Source organism: Myotis davidii, unplaced genomic scaffold (assembly GCF_000327345.1).
Source record: "Myotis davidii unplaced genomic scaffold, ASM32734v1 scaffold379, whole genome shotgun sequence".
Lineage (NCBI taxonomy): Eukaryota > Metazoa > Chordata > Mammalia > Chiroptera > Vespertilionidae > Myotis > Myotis davidii.
In genome coordinates, this window is record NW_006290553.1 from 2,079,760 (window position 1) to 2,093,237 (window position 13,478).

At 41.9% G+C, this 13,478-nt stretch overlaps 1 protein-coding gene across 1 annotated transcript in view; it reads left to right on the forward strand.

The window, feature by feature from the left end:
* Nucleotides 1-13,478, forward strand: part of TMPRSS7 (transmembrane protease, serine 7) — a 43,807-nt gene that overhangs the window by 28,303 nt on the left and 2,026 nt on the right. Inside the window, exons 11-16 of the mRNA XM_015563808.1 lie at nucleotides 1,898-2,034; nucleotides 4,571-4,678; nucleotides 7,923-8,033; nucleotides 9,076-9,192; nucleotides 10,074-10,245; nucleotides 12,000-12,268. Of these exons, the coding sequence (XP_015419294.1) occupies nucleotides 1,898-2,034; nucleotides 4,571-4,678; nucleotides 7,923-8,033; nucleotides 9,076-9,192; nucleotides 10,074-10,245; nucleotides 12,000-12,268 (914 nt within the window). The remainder of the gene's footprint in view (nucleotides 1-1,897; nucleotides 2,035-4,570; nucleotides 4,679-7,922; nucleotides 8,034-9,075; nucleotides 9,193-10,073; nucleotides 10,246-11,999; nucleotides 12,269-13,478) is intronic.

The following is a 13,478-nucleotide window of genomic DNA, read 5'->3' on the forward strand; positions in this document are numbered from 1 at the left end:
CAGGCCGGATCCGGCCCGCGGGCCGTAGTTTGCCCATGGCTGGGCTAAATCCTGCTTCTACTCGCTTGCCATATAAACTTTAACCCATTACTTCACCTCCTTACATCTCAGTTTTCTTACCCATTATATGCCTGTACATGTAAACTCAATTTTGCTGAGTTGCTCCAACCTTTTATTTTTTTTAAAAAATTTTGTTTCATTAGCCACTGACATGACTTATTACTGACTGTTCCTCTCTAAGCTTCACCCCAAGCATGGATTCAAAGATACTTTTCCTCCTGACTTCTGAATATTTGAGTGAGGCGCATCTTTGCAAGAAAAGCCTAGTATATGTTAATAGAGAACATATATAAAATCACTATGACACAGATAACAATCATCATGTTTTCAGAACACAGTTTGTATTCTTTTTAAAAAATTTAATTTTTAAATTACAGTTAACATTCAATATTATGCTGTATTAGTTTCAGGTGTACACCATAGTGGTTAGACAATCATATATTTTACCAAGTGTTCCCCCCTGATATTTCAAGTACCCACCTGGCAGCACACATGGTTATTACAGTATTATTGACTGTATTCCCTATGCTGTACTTTCCATCCTTTTGATTATTTTATAACTATCAATTTGTACTTCTTAATCCCTTCACCTTTTTCACCTAGTCTCCCAACCCCCACCCTTTCTCTCTGATAACCATTAATCTATTGTCTGTATCTATGGATCTATTTCTATTTTGTTTGTTCATTTATTTTGTTCTTTAGATTCCACGTATAAGTTTGTATTCTAATCCCAAGCTGATCAATTAGAATAGTCTCTGGCCTCAAAAGCTTCACTTGGCTTTCAGATGCTTCTCAGACACTGGCTTCCACTTGGCCAGGTGGCCACGGCAGCGGTTATCTCTTCCTCTTATCACAGGAACTGGTTTGTTAGTCCATCAAGTCCTGAACATCAGCCAATTGCAAAAGTTTCTTTCTGAAATGCGCATGAGTGCTTTCCTCATTCAAATGTTGAAATCATAGGTTAACTTTCTGCCCCTCCCACTGAATACCTGTGTGTGGTCCTGGAACACAGGGTGCTTCCCAAGTGCTTTGGGGACCTGGAGTGATTGACAGTCACAGATTCCTGTGGAGGACATTCCCCCTCAAGCCTTGTGTCTTCTATTTCCTTTTGAGACCCTGCAGGTTTCACCCTGGGAAGAGCCTTACCTACACAGGGCAAAGGCCTAACTTATCATGGGCCCCTGTGTAATAAGACTTCATGTTTCACTAACCACAGGGCTCGTATAATAGGAATCACTAACAGGAGGGACATTGTCTATTAGGTGATGCCAGGTAAGAAAAATTGAGATAGAGAAATATTGTAGCTAGACATTACTCCTTTGAAATTTTGCCAAGGACAAGCTCTGAAGTGTGCATATGATTTCAATTTAGTTTGAAACAATATTGTTCTCTTTTGCTTTAAGTGTTGCTGGGGTTCTTGTATATTTTCAATCTGAGCTCATATATTCCACTCTGCTCTATTGAGAGGTTTGTAGACAGAAGCAGGCAATATTGCGCAGTGATTTACACAACAAAATGAGTGGGGACCAGGAGAATGAAACCCATATGTCTTCTGAGTATAAGTGTTGGTGAGGAAAGCAAGGAGCGAGGGAACAGACAGGCAATGGTACTGCTCTTGTTTTATTTAGCAGAGGACAACGTCTAGGGGGCAGACGTTACTCAATCACAGACACTTAGCTTAGAAAGGATAACTATCAGCTCCACCCTAAGAAATACTTATAAAAAAAAAAAGAAATGCTAACAAAGCCCAAGTGACCAAAGCATTAATGAATTCATGGTCTATAGGAATGCAGTTGAAAGACCTCAGACCCTGTATCTTCGATTCTTGTCTCCTCAGGTACTGTGGCTCCTACATGGATCACCAGACCATTTTCCGAGTGCCCAGCCCTCTTGTTCACATTCAGCTTCAATGCAGTTCCAAGCTCTCGGACAAGCCACTTCTGGTGGAATATGGCAGTTACAACATCAGTCAACGTAAGTCTGGGATCAGCTCCTTAGAAAACCTTAAGAAATTGGTGAAAAGGAGGCTAATACTTAATAACTCTAAACTTGGAGAATTTAAAGGAATGAAAACTGCTTTATTTCTGCTGTTTTCTATTACATTTTTATTTTTATAATAGATACTGCACAAATAAATATATATTTAACAAATATATATAATGTAAACTAAATATATAATAGATAATACACAAAATTACATATTCATTACTGCTATAGTTTAATTTATGAACAAATAATATAATTATTTATTATTGATTTATAAACATATTTGTAAAATAACATCTCACATTACTCCTAAAGTATAGGCCAAGCCCATTTCTTTATCTGTCTTTTGCTGGCCAGAATTCTTTGTAAATACGATGTGTACACCAACATTTGCTGGATTGGAGACCAGCAGTTGTGACTCTCTTTGGCCTCGTCTACAGGGAGAGCTGGTCAGTCAAGGAGCGCTCAGCGACCAGTGGTCAGAATGTCAAGCTTCACAGTGAGAACCACTGGAACAGTGACCAGGAAGTGGTCAATAGACAAAGCAATGCTTGAGGAAAGTCATTAGAGCTGGAGGGAGTAGATACTGACTTTCTCAGGAATTCTTGACGCGTTAAAAGAGGGAAAGGCAGGGTTAATCACTTAGGACTCCATGAGGATAAGACGTGAGAGAAGGCTCCTCTAGAGCACGTCTTTTTTTTTCTTTTTCCTAATGCCCTATTTCTGGATTTAGGATAGTCCACTTCTGAATATGGGAATATTAGCATTTCCTGCAAGGAAACAGGTACATAGTAAGCCATCTTCTTTTTCAGGAACTCATCCTCTCCACTGTGCGCCATTGAGATAGTGGGGTCCTGACCATGTACTCTCCCCAACTCCTTTGTACAGAGAGTGTCTGAGTCTATTCAGGCTGCTGTAACAAAATACTGCAGACCAGGCAGCTTGTAAGGAATAGAAATTTACTTCTCACATTTCTTGGGACTGGAAGTCTAATATGAGGGTGTTAGTGTGGTTAGGTGAGGCTTCTTTTCTGCATCACAGATTTATCCTTGTATCCTCTCATGGTGGAAAGAGCTAGAGAACTCTGTGGGGCCTCATTTATAAGAGCACTAAGCCCATTCTTGCCCTCATGACCCATTCCCCACCAAGGGCACCACCTCTTAATACCATCATATTGGGCATTAGTATTTTATTTTTTTAAAATATTTTATTGATTTTTACAGAGAGGAAGGGAGAGGGATAGAGAGTTAGAAACATAAATGAGAGAGAAACATTGATCAGCTGCCTCCTGCACACCTCCTACTGGGGATCTGCCTGCAACCAAGGCACATGCCCTTGACCGGAATCAAATCTGGGACCCTTGAGTTTGCAGGCCAATGCTCTGTCCACTGAGCCAAACCGGTTAGGGCAGGCATTAGTATTTTAACATATGAATTTGGGGAGGGCGTACAAATATTCAGACCATAGCAAGGGAGGAAGGATTTATTATCCTATATAATAAAAGCCTAATATGCTAAGTGTCTGGTTGTCAGGCCATCCGTTCAACCAAAGCTGCTCAACCACTTGCTATGACGTGCACTGACCACCAGGAGGGCAGATACTCTGACTGGTAGGTTAGCCTGCTGCTGGGGTCCAGCTGATTGAGATTGTGTGAGACGGGCTGGACATGCCCTGGAGCCCTCCCGCAGTCCCTCCCTGGCTGGCTAACCTCCCAAGTCCTTCCCTGGTCCCGATCGTGCACTGGTGGGATCCCTCAGCCTGGCCCGTGCCCTCTTGCAATACAAGACCCTTTGGGGAATGTTAGAGAGTGGGTTTCAGCCCAATCCTGCAGGCCAGGCTGAGGGACCCCACTGGTGTATGAATTTGTGCACTGGGCCTCTAGTTTCTATTATATGTAGCTATAAGCCAGGATTCATGAATCAAGACCAGGAATGGAATCTTTAACTTGCAATCCGATTAAAGTGAAAAAAATTATGGACTGGGGAGGAGGCAGGAGTCCTGAGTTTCAAGGCCAGTCACTAATTACTCTAGGTCCAACTTTCTATGGTTACTCATATATTCTGAGACAGAGATTAATTGAAAATATAACTAAAGACTACTCAGAAGAATGCATCTGATCATAGAGGATTCAGACCCCAGAGTCCATTCATATCCCCCTGGGGTGTCTCAAACTGCACACTAAGAATGCTGGGCTCTCTCAGGTACTCTCCAGCTTTCACTTTCTTTGAGTCTTGCCAGAGAGCTGAGGCAAGAATGGAGGAAGTAGAAGTCTGACTGTACATGTGACCTGGCTGCAATGTTGACTGTGTTTTGGTGAATTTATTTGCTTTCTTTGCTCTCCTAAATTCTGCTTTTTTTGTTTTTCAATTATCACCTGTAACTTAGATTTGATGAAGAACTTATGTAATTACTACTGTTATATTGTCAACTCATTAATCACTAATCACTTCATATTTCTTTATTAATGTGCTCCAGTGATTTCTAGGGACCCACACAATATTTTCTATTTTTTAATTTTCTGCAGCCTGTCCTGTTGGATCTTTTAGATGCTCCTCGGGCCTGTGTGTCCCTCAGGCCCAGCGGTGTGACGGAGTAAATGACTGCTTTGATGAAAGTGATGAACTTTTCTGTGGTGGGTAATCAAACTTTTATTATGACTTTCATATGAATAAATAACTTGTCAGGGCCATTGTTGCTCCTGCTGCATATCCTGGGTCTTCGCAGCTGCTACCTATTGCTTCATAACAAACAACCCCCAAACTCAGGGATTTACAACAATCACTTACTCTGGTTGTCTGGGATGTGACTGATCTAGGCTGGGCTCATTGGGTGGCTCTGCTTCAAGCACTGGGTCCTCTTGAGTTTGGTTCTTTGTAGGTTGGGGTCAGGTTTACTCATCATGGCTCTTTTCCTCATTGACCTAGGGTGCTAGCCAGGGCAGTGACGAGAGCAAAGAAGGAGTCAGCGACATCACATGGTCCCTCTTAAATTGTGGGCTTGGAACTGGCACACCATCCCTTGTGTCATATTCCATCAGTTAAAGCAAGTCAGGTAGCTATGGCCATAGTCAAGGGACAGGGAGATTTATTCTGCACAGTGTGGGGTCATGGCAAGGGATAGGGGTGCATAATATACCACAGGAAGTGGTGATCTGTGGCTAATAATTTAGTCAACCACAATCTTAAATATAACAATTCCATTTTATTTATTTATTTATTTATTTATTTAAACAATCTATTTTTTAAAAAAATTTAAAATTATCTTTATTGTTGAAAGTAATACAGATGTACCCTCCCGCTGCATTGACCCCTTCTAGCCTGCTCCTGCCCCCCACCCCAGGCCTGCATCACACTATTGTCTGTGTCTATGGGTTATGCATATATGCATACAAGTTCTTTGGTTGATCTCTTCTCACCCACCCACACCCTCCCCCCACACCTTCCCTCTGAGATTCTTCCATGCTTCTTCCATGTCTCTGGATCTATTTTGTTTATCCTTAGCTTAGCATAATACTTTCCAGGTCCCTCCATGCTGCTTCAAAGGGTAAGAGATCCTTCTTTTTTACTGCTGCATAATATTCCATGGTGTAAATGTACCACAGTTTTTTTATCCACTCATGTACTGATAGGCACTTGGGCTGTTTCCAGATCTTAGCTATTGTAAATCATGCTGCTATGAACATAGTGGTGCATACTGGTATATTCTTTCTGATTGGTGTTTTGGATTTCTTAGGATATATTTCTAGAAGTGAAATCACTGGGCCAAATGGTAGTTCCATATTGCAGCCATTATGGCAAATGTTATGCAGTTTCCTCAAAAAATTAAATATGGAACAGTCCTATATTAAAGCACAGTTCTTTCAGCTAGAGAGACTCTGCAGTGAAGTATGGAACACAGGTGTTGTGAATGAAAGAACTATTATTATTTTTTACTTATATAGTTTGCATCAATATCACATTGGTGATGACTAAGAGGTGGGGTATTGGATATTCCTATTTTGGGCGGAGAATATCTGTTGGTTTTCCATTACTCTTTGCACGTCATTTCTGAATCTGTCTTCAGTTTCAGGGAGCGATACAGAGATGAAAGTTCACTGGTTAATATGAAACTATTGGTAACACTTTCTCCTGAGGATCCAGAGTTTAACTCAAATAATTGCGATGGGGAAGCTATTGAATCTTATTTATATTCTTGGAGAAATATTGTAGTTAATATAACTAATTGTGGTAAATTATATTCATAAAAATAACCTTACACTCCACACTCCTTTTTTTAATTGACAAAACAGAATAAAACTTTTTAAAAAATATATTTTATTGATTTTTTACAGAGAAGAAGGGAGAGGGATAGTTAGAAACATAGATCAGCTGCCTCCTGCACCCTCCCGCCCCCCACTGGGGATGTGTCTGCAACTAAGGTACATGCTCTTGACCAGAATCGAACCTGGAACCTTTCAGTCCTCAGGCTGATGCTCTATCCACTGGGCCACACCAGTTAGGGCCAGAATAAAACTTTTTTAAACTTATAGTGCATTGAACTTTTGGGGGTCTATGGGGTCTTCTATTTACTAAGGAAACTGATCATTATAGCAATTGAGATTGCTTTTGTTTTTAATTATTATTATCTCTTGCTCAAAACAAAGTAATTATTGTTACTTTAGAATAAGGACTGTTTTTTTATGTGTATGTGTGGTTTGTTTGTGTGTTTGTTTGTGTTGTTTTGTTTGTGTGTGTGTGTTTGTGTGTGTGTGTGTGTGTGTGTGTGTGTTGTTTTATTTTGGTAATCATTGTTTCTCATCATGCCATTTTGAGAGCTATTTCCTAGGCGTCAACTAGGTATTCTTGGAGACTTAAGGAACTATTTTAGAGCAGCAATGTCCTTTCTTGCCCCTCACAAGAGGTACCTCTGAAAAAAATATAATCAGATAACAAAAATGATAACTTTCACAGAACCAAAAATGTCTAAGAAATCGTACCTTCTAAGAATGCCTGCTAATATACTGTGCCTGTCACTTGGAAAAAGGCAATTTTTAAAAATACTCCAAAAAATTGTGATCAATTTACACTGGTATTTTCTAATTCAGGATATGAATCTCTCAAGATAAAATAATTTTAAAGAGAGTTTTCCTTACATATAGACTACAAGTCTATTATCCTCTAAGATTTCACGTTCATAATTCATTCAACAAACCTTTCTAATTCCTCAACTGAGGATATGTTTCTATTAATTTTAGAGAGAGAAGGGGGAGAAAGAGAGAAACATGGATATGAGAGAGAAACATTGATTGGTTGCCTCCCAAATGTGCCCCAGTGAAATCAAACCTGTAAACTGGGTATGTGTCCTGACTAGGAATTAAACCCACAACCTTTAGGTGTAGGAACAGCACTCCAACCACTGAGCCACCAGGTCAGAGTTCATTCAACAAGCCTTTAATGAGCACCTACTATTTGGACAGAGGCTTGAGGTACAGAGAAGAATAAAACAAAATCCCCAATCTCAGGAACCTCCCACTTTGTTTAGGAAGGTAGGTAATTTCAATGTAATTAATGTAGGTAATACCCGGTGCTTTTTTTTCTTAAAATAAAAATCTTATAATGCAATTAATTGTAATTAAATAAACAACCCGCCAGAGTTCAACACATTTACACAAAAGAAAGAACTCAGATCTGACAAACTCAGAGTGCTAGGAATTACACCGAAGTTTAAACATTTGCTTTTCTCCCTGAATATGTCCATTTTGAGGAGAACACACTTTTCATTGCATTTAAGTCATCCTAACCCTTTGAGCCTACCTGCAGAGGAGCACTGCTCGTCATCAGAGTCCAGGTGATGTCTCAGGCTCAGGCTCAGGATTGTTCTGTCTGTTCTCATTCTAGTGACTCTTAAACCTGCCTGCAACGCCAGCTCCTTCAGGCAGCCGGGCCCTCTGGTCTGCGATGGCTTCAGGGACTGTGAGGACGGCCAGGACGAGCAGAACTGCACTCAGAGTAAGGGTTCTGGCACTCTGCTGTTCTCCCTATAAAACGCATATATAAATTTAATCCTCACCCAGGGATATTTTTCCATTGATTTTTAGAGAGTGAAACAGAGATGGGGGAGAGAGAGAAACAGAGAGAGAAATCAATGGGAGAGAGATATATTGACTGGCTGCCTCCCGTATTCACCCCAACCAGGGCCAGGGATCGAGGCTGCAACAGAGGTACATACGCTTGACCAGGATTCAAACCTGGGACCCTTCGGTCTACAGGCCAATGCTCTAATCACTGAGAAACCCAGCCAGGGCTATACAATTCTTTTAAATCAGAATCTAAACACCTCTGTTGGATTAGGATAATCAACTTACCAACTTGTCTCTTTTCCCAGGACTTTCTCAGTTTTCATACTGAAAATCCCATATCCCGGGAATCCTCTCCGTCTTAGACAGAATGGGATTGTTGGTCACTAACTGGGGTGGAGTGTTATGTGTGGGTGTGTGAATACTGGGAGATTTTCATTGCTTACTTGCTTTTAATGCCGCTCCAGATGGAAGGACACTGAGGGAACTTGCTAAAAACCATGCCCCTGCAGAGACACACAAACTGTGAACAAATGTGCTATAATTCAGTCTGTCCATTCTCTCCCCCACCCCCACTGCCCCAATCGTGTAAAAAGACTGAGTATGGTGATGATTTTTGCTCCAAAATTTTCTTGGAGAACAAGATAATAGCAGAGAGGTCATGACCTAAAGTCAATGATATGGCCAACTGCTTTGCAGTTCTTCTGCAGTGGAAGAAAGGTGAGGCCCTTGGATTGGTTCTCAGATGTGCCAGCCCACTTGCCCGCCTGCCTGCCTGCCTTCCAATGGCTCTGCTGAGGTGAAGGGGCAGATCAATGAGGGACATTGCTTCATTTCCCTCTGCTGTGTTTCCCAGAGCAGCAAATACCCAACTGTGCTTAAGCCATCGTTTGCAGAGTTCAGTGTCATTTATTCAGATCTGTTTTTGGCTTAAAAAAAACAACAAACCCCTATCTTCTTTTGTTCATTTTTAGGCATTCCATGCAACAACAGAACTTTTAAGTGTGGCAATGATATCTGCTTTCGGAAACAAAATGCAAAGTGTGATGGGACTGTGGATTGTCCAGATGGAAGCGATGAAGAAGGCTGCAGTGAGTAGCTAGAGTTCAGATTTCCTCTTCAGTTTTTCTTTTCATCCCCTTCTTGGTGTAATTCCCCTGGCAGAGGTTGCCTCAGGCCCAGAGAAGAATACTGGTGAACTGAATATGAAATAATTCCTCAGTTTTAAAAACACTAGAATAGATTCCATCTTCTTTCTTGATAACAAGCACTAATGTACCAGATGTTTATAAGGAGAGCTTCACTTGCTAATAACTCTCTCTGATCAAGGGGCAAGTTCTTAAATAAAAAACCTATGAGAAAGAAATGCATACTGGCACACAGTGGATGCCTTTGCTAATTATGCTTTACCTTAGATCAAATTTAAGCCCTGGTTCTTGCTTTATCTATGGTTTGAAAATTAACCTGCCATATGGTATTGTTACTTGTGTGGCCTCTATTGGCTATGTGGCAACATGTTAACTCTCTGACCTTATCAATACTATTTACACCGGAAAAGAATTGCTCTGATAACCAGTGTTTCTTAATAGGTTTTCATTAGTCTTGGACTTTCAAATTGTTTCCCAAATGCTTTTCTCAAATCAGCACAACCTCAAAGACAGTCTCAATTCTGTTGCATCTGGAATGAAATCTTTTCCTTTTTACTAACAACCTAAGCCCCGCGGCAGCTGTTCCTATCAGAGCATCTGCTACTAACAGGTCCCCTCCTCCCCTCACGTTACTGTAGGAGACTCGGGAGGGAGTGGTTTGTTGGTGCTGGTTTCAGAAAGATCCGCACATTGCCTCCTATCTAGATAAGCAGATTTCAATTGCTTTCCTGGTTAATCAGTCACAAACTCTGCACTAAACCTGACTTCATTCCAATTTGTTTCCAAGTCTGCCTTTAAATCACATGACCCTTTCTCTCCCAAAGGCTGCAGTGGGAGTGCCTCCACCCTCCACCGCATCATTGGGGGCACCGACACCCTGGAAGGGGGGTGGCCCTGGCAAGTGAGCCTCCATTTCATTGGATCTGCCTACTGTGGAGCCTCGGTCATCTCCAGGGAGTGGCTTCTCTCTGCGGCCCACTGTTTCCATGGAAACAGGTAGGGCATCTCAATCTGTACTGTGAAGTGGCACATTCAGACTACAGATGATGCATGTGCCTTCACGTTGTGGGAAAGAGCTTCCTGATGGTGGTATTCACTCATAATTGGTAGTTTGTGGGGGTTTTTTGTGTGTGTTTTTGACACCAATTGTGTGGCAAACATTTCTTCTAGGAATTATTGACATTTAGAAAAAAGAACAACACAAAAGAACATCAAAAATGAATAGGTTTTCACTAAACTGAAGAACTAGGATAGGACTTTCAAGTCAGAGACAGGTTTGGGTGGTATATGAGCGTTTATTCCAACAACAACGGCAGTATGGAAGAGCCGCAGGTCATCCACAAAAATCTGCTCTGCAGCCCCCCATAAACCAGCTGCTTATATAGGGCAGGACAAAGTTTACATGGGGAAGCAGGGATTACAGGCATGGGGAAGGAGGCAATGCATGCTGGGGCAGGACTCCATTGTTTGGGCAGCTTGTTGTTAATCTTCCCATGATAATAGGCAGTTCTTGAAGGAGAATGGACCGAATTCTAGGGTTGACTGCCAGGTCCAAGGTTGACTGCCAGGTCCAAGGTTGACTGGAGTAGCGGGAGCATAAAACTCCCAGCCAGGTTAAAATGTCCTTTCTTTAATCAGAACAAGGCAATCACAAGGTTAACAGAGCATGATTCATATTTCTTATAACTATAGTTAGTCCCCAATATTCTATTTTTGCCCCTAACCAAAGAAAAGCATAGAAAATAACTTCACTTAAAATGTAACCTTATTTGGAATCTACTGGATCTTAGATACAAAAGTATTATTACGTTCTTATTCAAAAATTTTTAAGTGGATGGGATATTTCAACAAAGTTATACAATTAGAGTGTTTGCTTCTCCCAGAAATTACAGGATTCTTGTTAATGACTAAAACAGCTTTTATGTGACCATTAGTCTTTAATGCTATGAAACTGCTCCAAGTTATGTTAACCTTCATACCCTTCTGGGTCTCCAGTACCACCGATGAGATGTCAGCTAAGCAAATTAGGGGTCACACTCTGAGTTCTGTCCTTATTTTACTTCCAAAACTTCCACATTCTCTTCACCCCACCAGAGTAAGCCTGCTGTACTGGTGGAGATGAAAACCTCCCATAGAGACAACAAGACCCTTCTTGATTTTGTGGGAGGCCACGGGGGTCAGGATTAGAGTTCTGGAAGGGCCCCTGGGAATGGTAATGCCTGAGCAGTTAGAGCAGTGATTCTTAAATCTTTCAGCAAACAGTAATTTCATTAAATCCCTGCTTATAGCACTTTGAGATCTAATCTATCTGGTTGTTTATATTATTGGAATTTGGCAAAAGGATTCCCAGAGCACTATCTTACTGGCCCAGGCTGCCTCCATCGAAGACTATCATTAGTATCACTCAGAAGAATATAGCATTCATTCTAGTCACTAATGTTCTTACCTGTGTGTGGATTATGAAATACCAGTGGCAAGAGAATTTCCAACATTTCCTTAGGATGTTGCTGGTGCATACTAGGAGCTATCATTCACCACCCTCACTACACCTTACTCTATCTCTGGTTTTAATATGGAGACCAGAGAGCCTCAGAGAAGTTGTGCTTCTTGCCACGTCTGTGGACAGAGCCAGCGACTGTGATAGGGAATGAAAGCCAGACCTCCCTTTGCTCATCTCTCTGTGGAATACTTGTTTCACCATGTCTGGTTCATTAAGCCACTGACTTCGTGCCTGGTTCCTTTTCTACCAGGCTGTCAGACCCGACGCCATGGACTGCTCACCTGGGAATGTATGTGCAGGGGAATGCCAAGTTTGTCTCCCCCGTAAGAAGAATTGTGGTCCACGAGTACTATAACAGCCAGACCTTCGACTACGATATTGCCTTGCTACAGCTCAGTGTCGCCTGGCCTGAGACCCTGAAACAGCTCATTCAACCAATATGCATTCCTCCCGCTGGCCAGAAAGTGCGCAGTGGGGAAAAGTGCTGGGTGACTGGCTGGGGGCGAAGGCACGAAGCAGGTGTGTGTATGGGTGAACGGCCATGCTCTTCCCTCCTGATGAGAATAACTTGTGCTGATCTAGTGCTTAGGGGTTCATAGAGGGGGTTCTTGTAGATGGTCTCCTTTGAGCCTCCTAATAACTCTGAAAGGTAGAATGGAGGAAGGTATTATTCCTGTTTTATGATGCTTTCCAAATATCCCAAAAGAAACAGGTGCAAGGCAGGATTGAAAAGATAGCCTTTCAGACTCTGAGGGGTTTGCAAAGATTTCCACTAAAAATAGGAATAAATTCCTCCTTCTTTCTAGGTTCCCTTTTCATCCAAAGAAGTGATTCATCTTCATAAAGGAGAAAGAAAGAAACATACACACACACACACACACACACACACACACACACACACACACCCTACTGTGTCAACTCCTAGACATCTGTTTGGAGGATTATACAAGTATGTCTTGCACAGGGACATCTGGTTGAGGTACTGAGAGTGAGGGCTGAAATCCAGCCTGCCCTTAGCTCTCCATACTGCACGTTCAGGCCTGGGGATGGCTTTTTACATTTCCTTTACCCAGGAGGGGCATCTTTTTCATTACTCACAAAAGTGTGAGTATATGAGGGTAGCCATACATCTAACCTGCCAAGGTTTGTCATGGTCTAGGAGTCATGGTCGGTTCTAAATATACTAATATAGTGAAGAGAAAAAGTCCATAACTTAAGGAGAACACCTCTCCAAGGATTAGTGCTAATACTTTCCCTTGAGCTCCCAACCATCTCAGATTTCTTGCAGGCATTCCCAAGGGTTTAGGACAGCGGTCGGTAGACTGCGGCTCGTGAGCCACATGTGGCTTTTTGGCCCCTTTTCCACAAAGTACCACGTGCAGGCGCACATGTACAGTGTGATTGAAACTTCATGGCCCATGCGCAGAAGTTGGTATTTTGTGGAAGAGCCACACTCAAGGGGCCAAAGACCCGCATGTGGCTCACGAGCCGCAGTTTGCCGAGCTGCAGTTTGCCGACCACTGACCTAGGGTCTTAACCTAGATACTCCCCGATACTACACTAACTTAATGTCCTTGTCTATCTCCTTCACTGGGGACGGAGCACACCTGGTTACTAGTCATTTTATAGCTCTTTCCAATCTTTGAAAACTTATTAGATACTTGTGTGCATGTGACATGGAGTTGATACCTAACTTGTACAAACCCTCTCACTGTGAGTCATTTTGTGG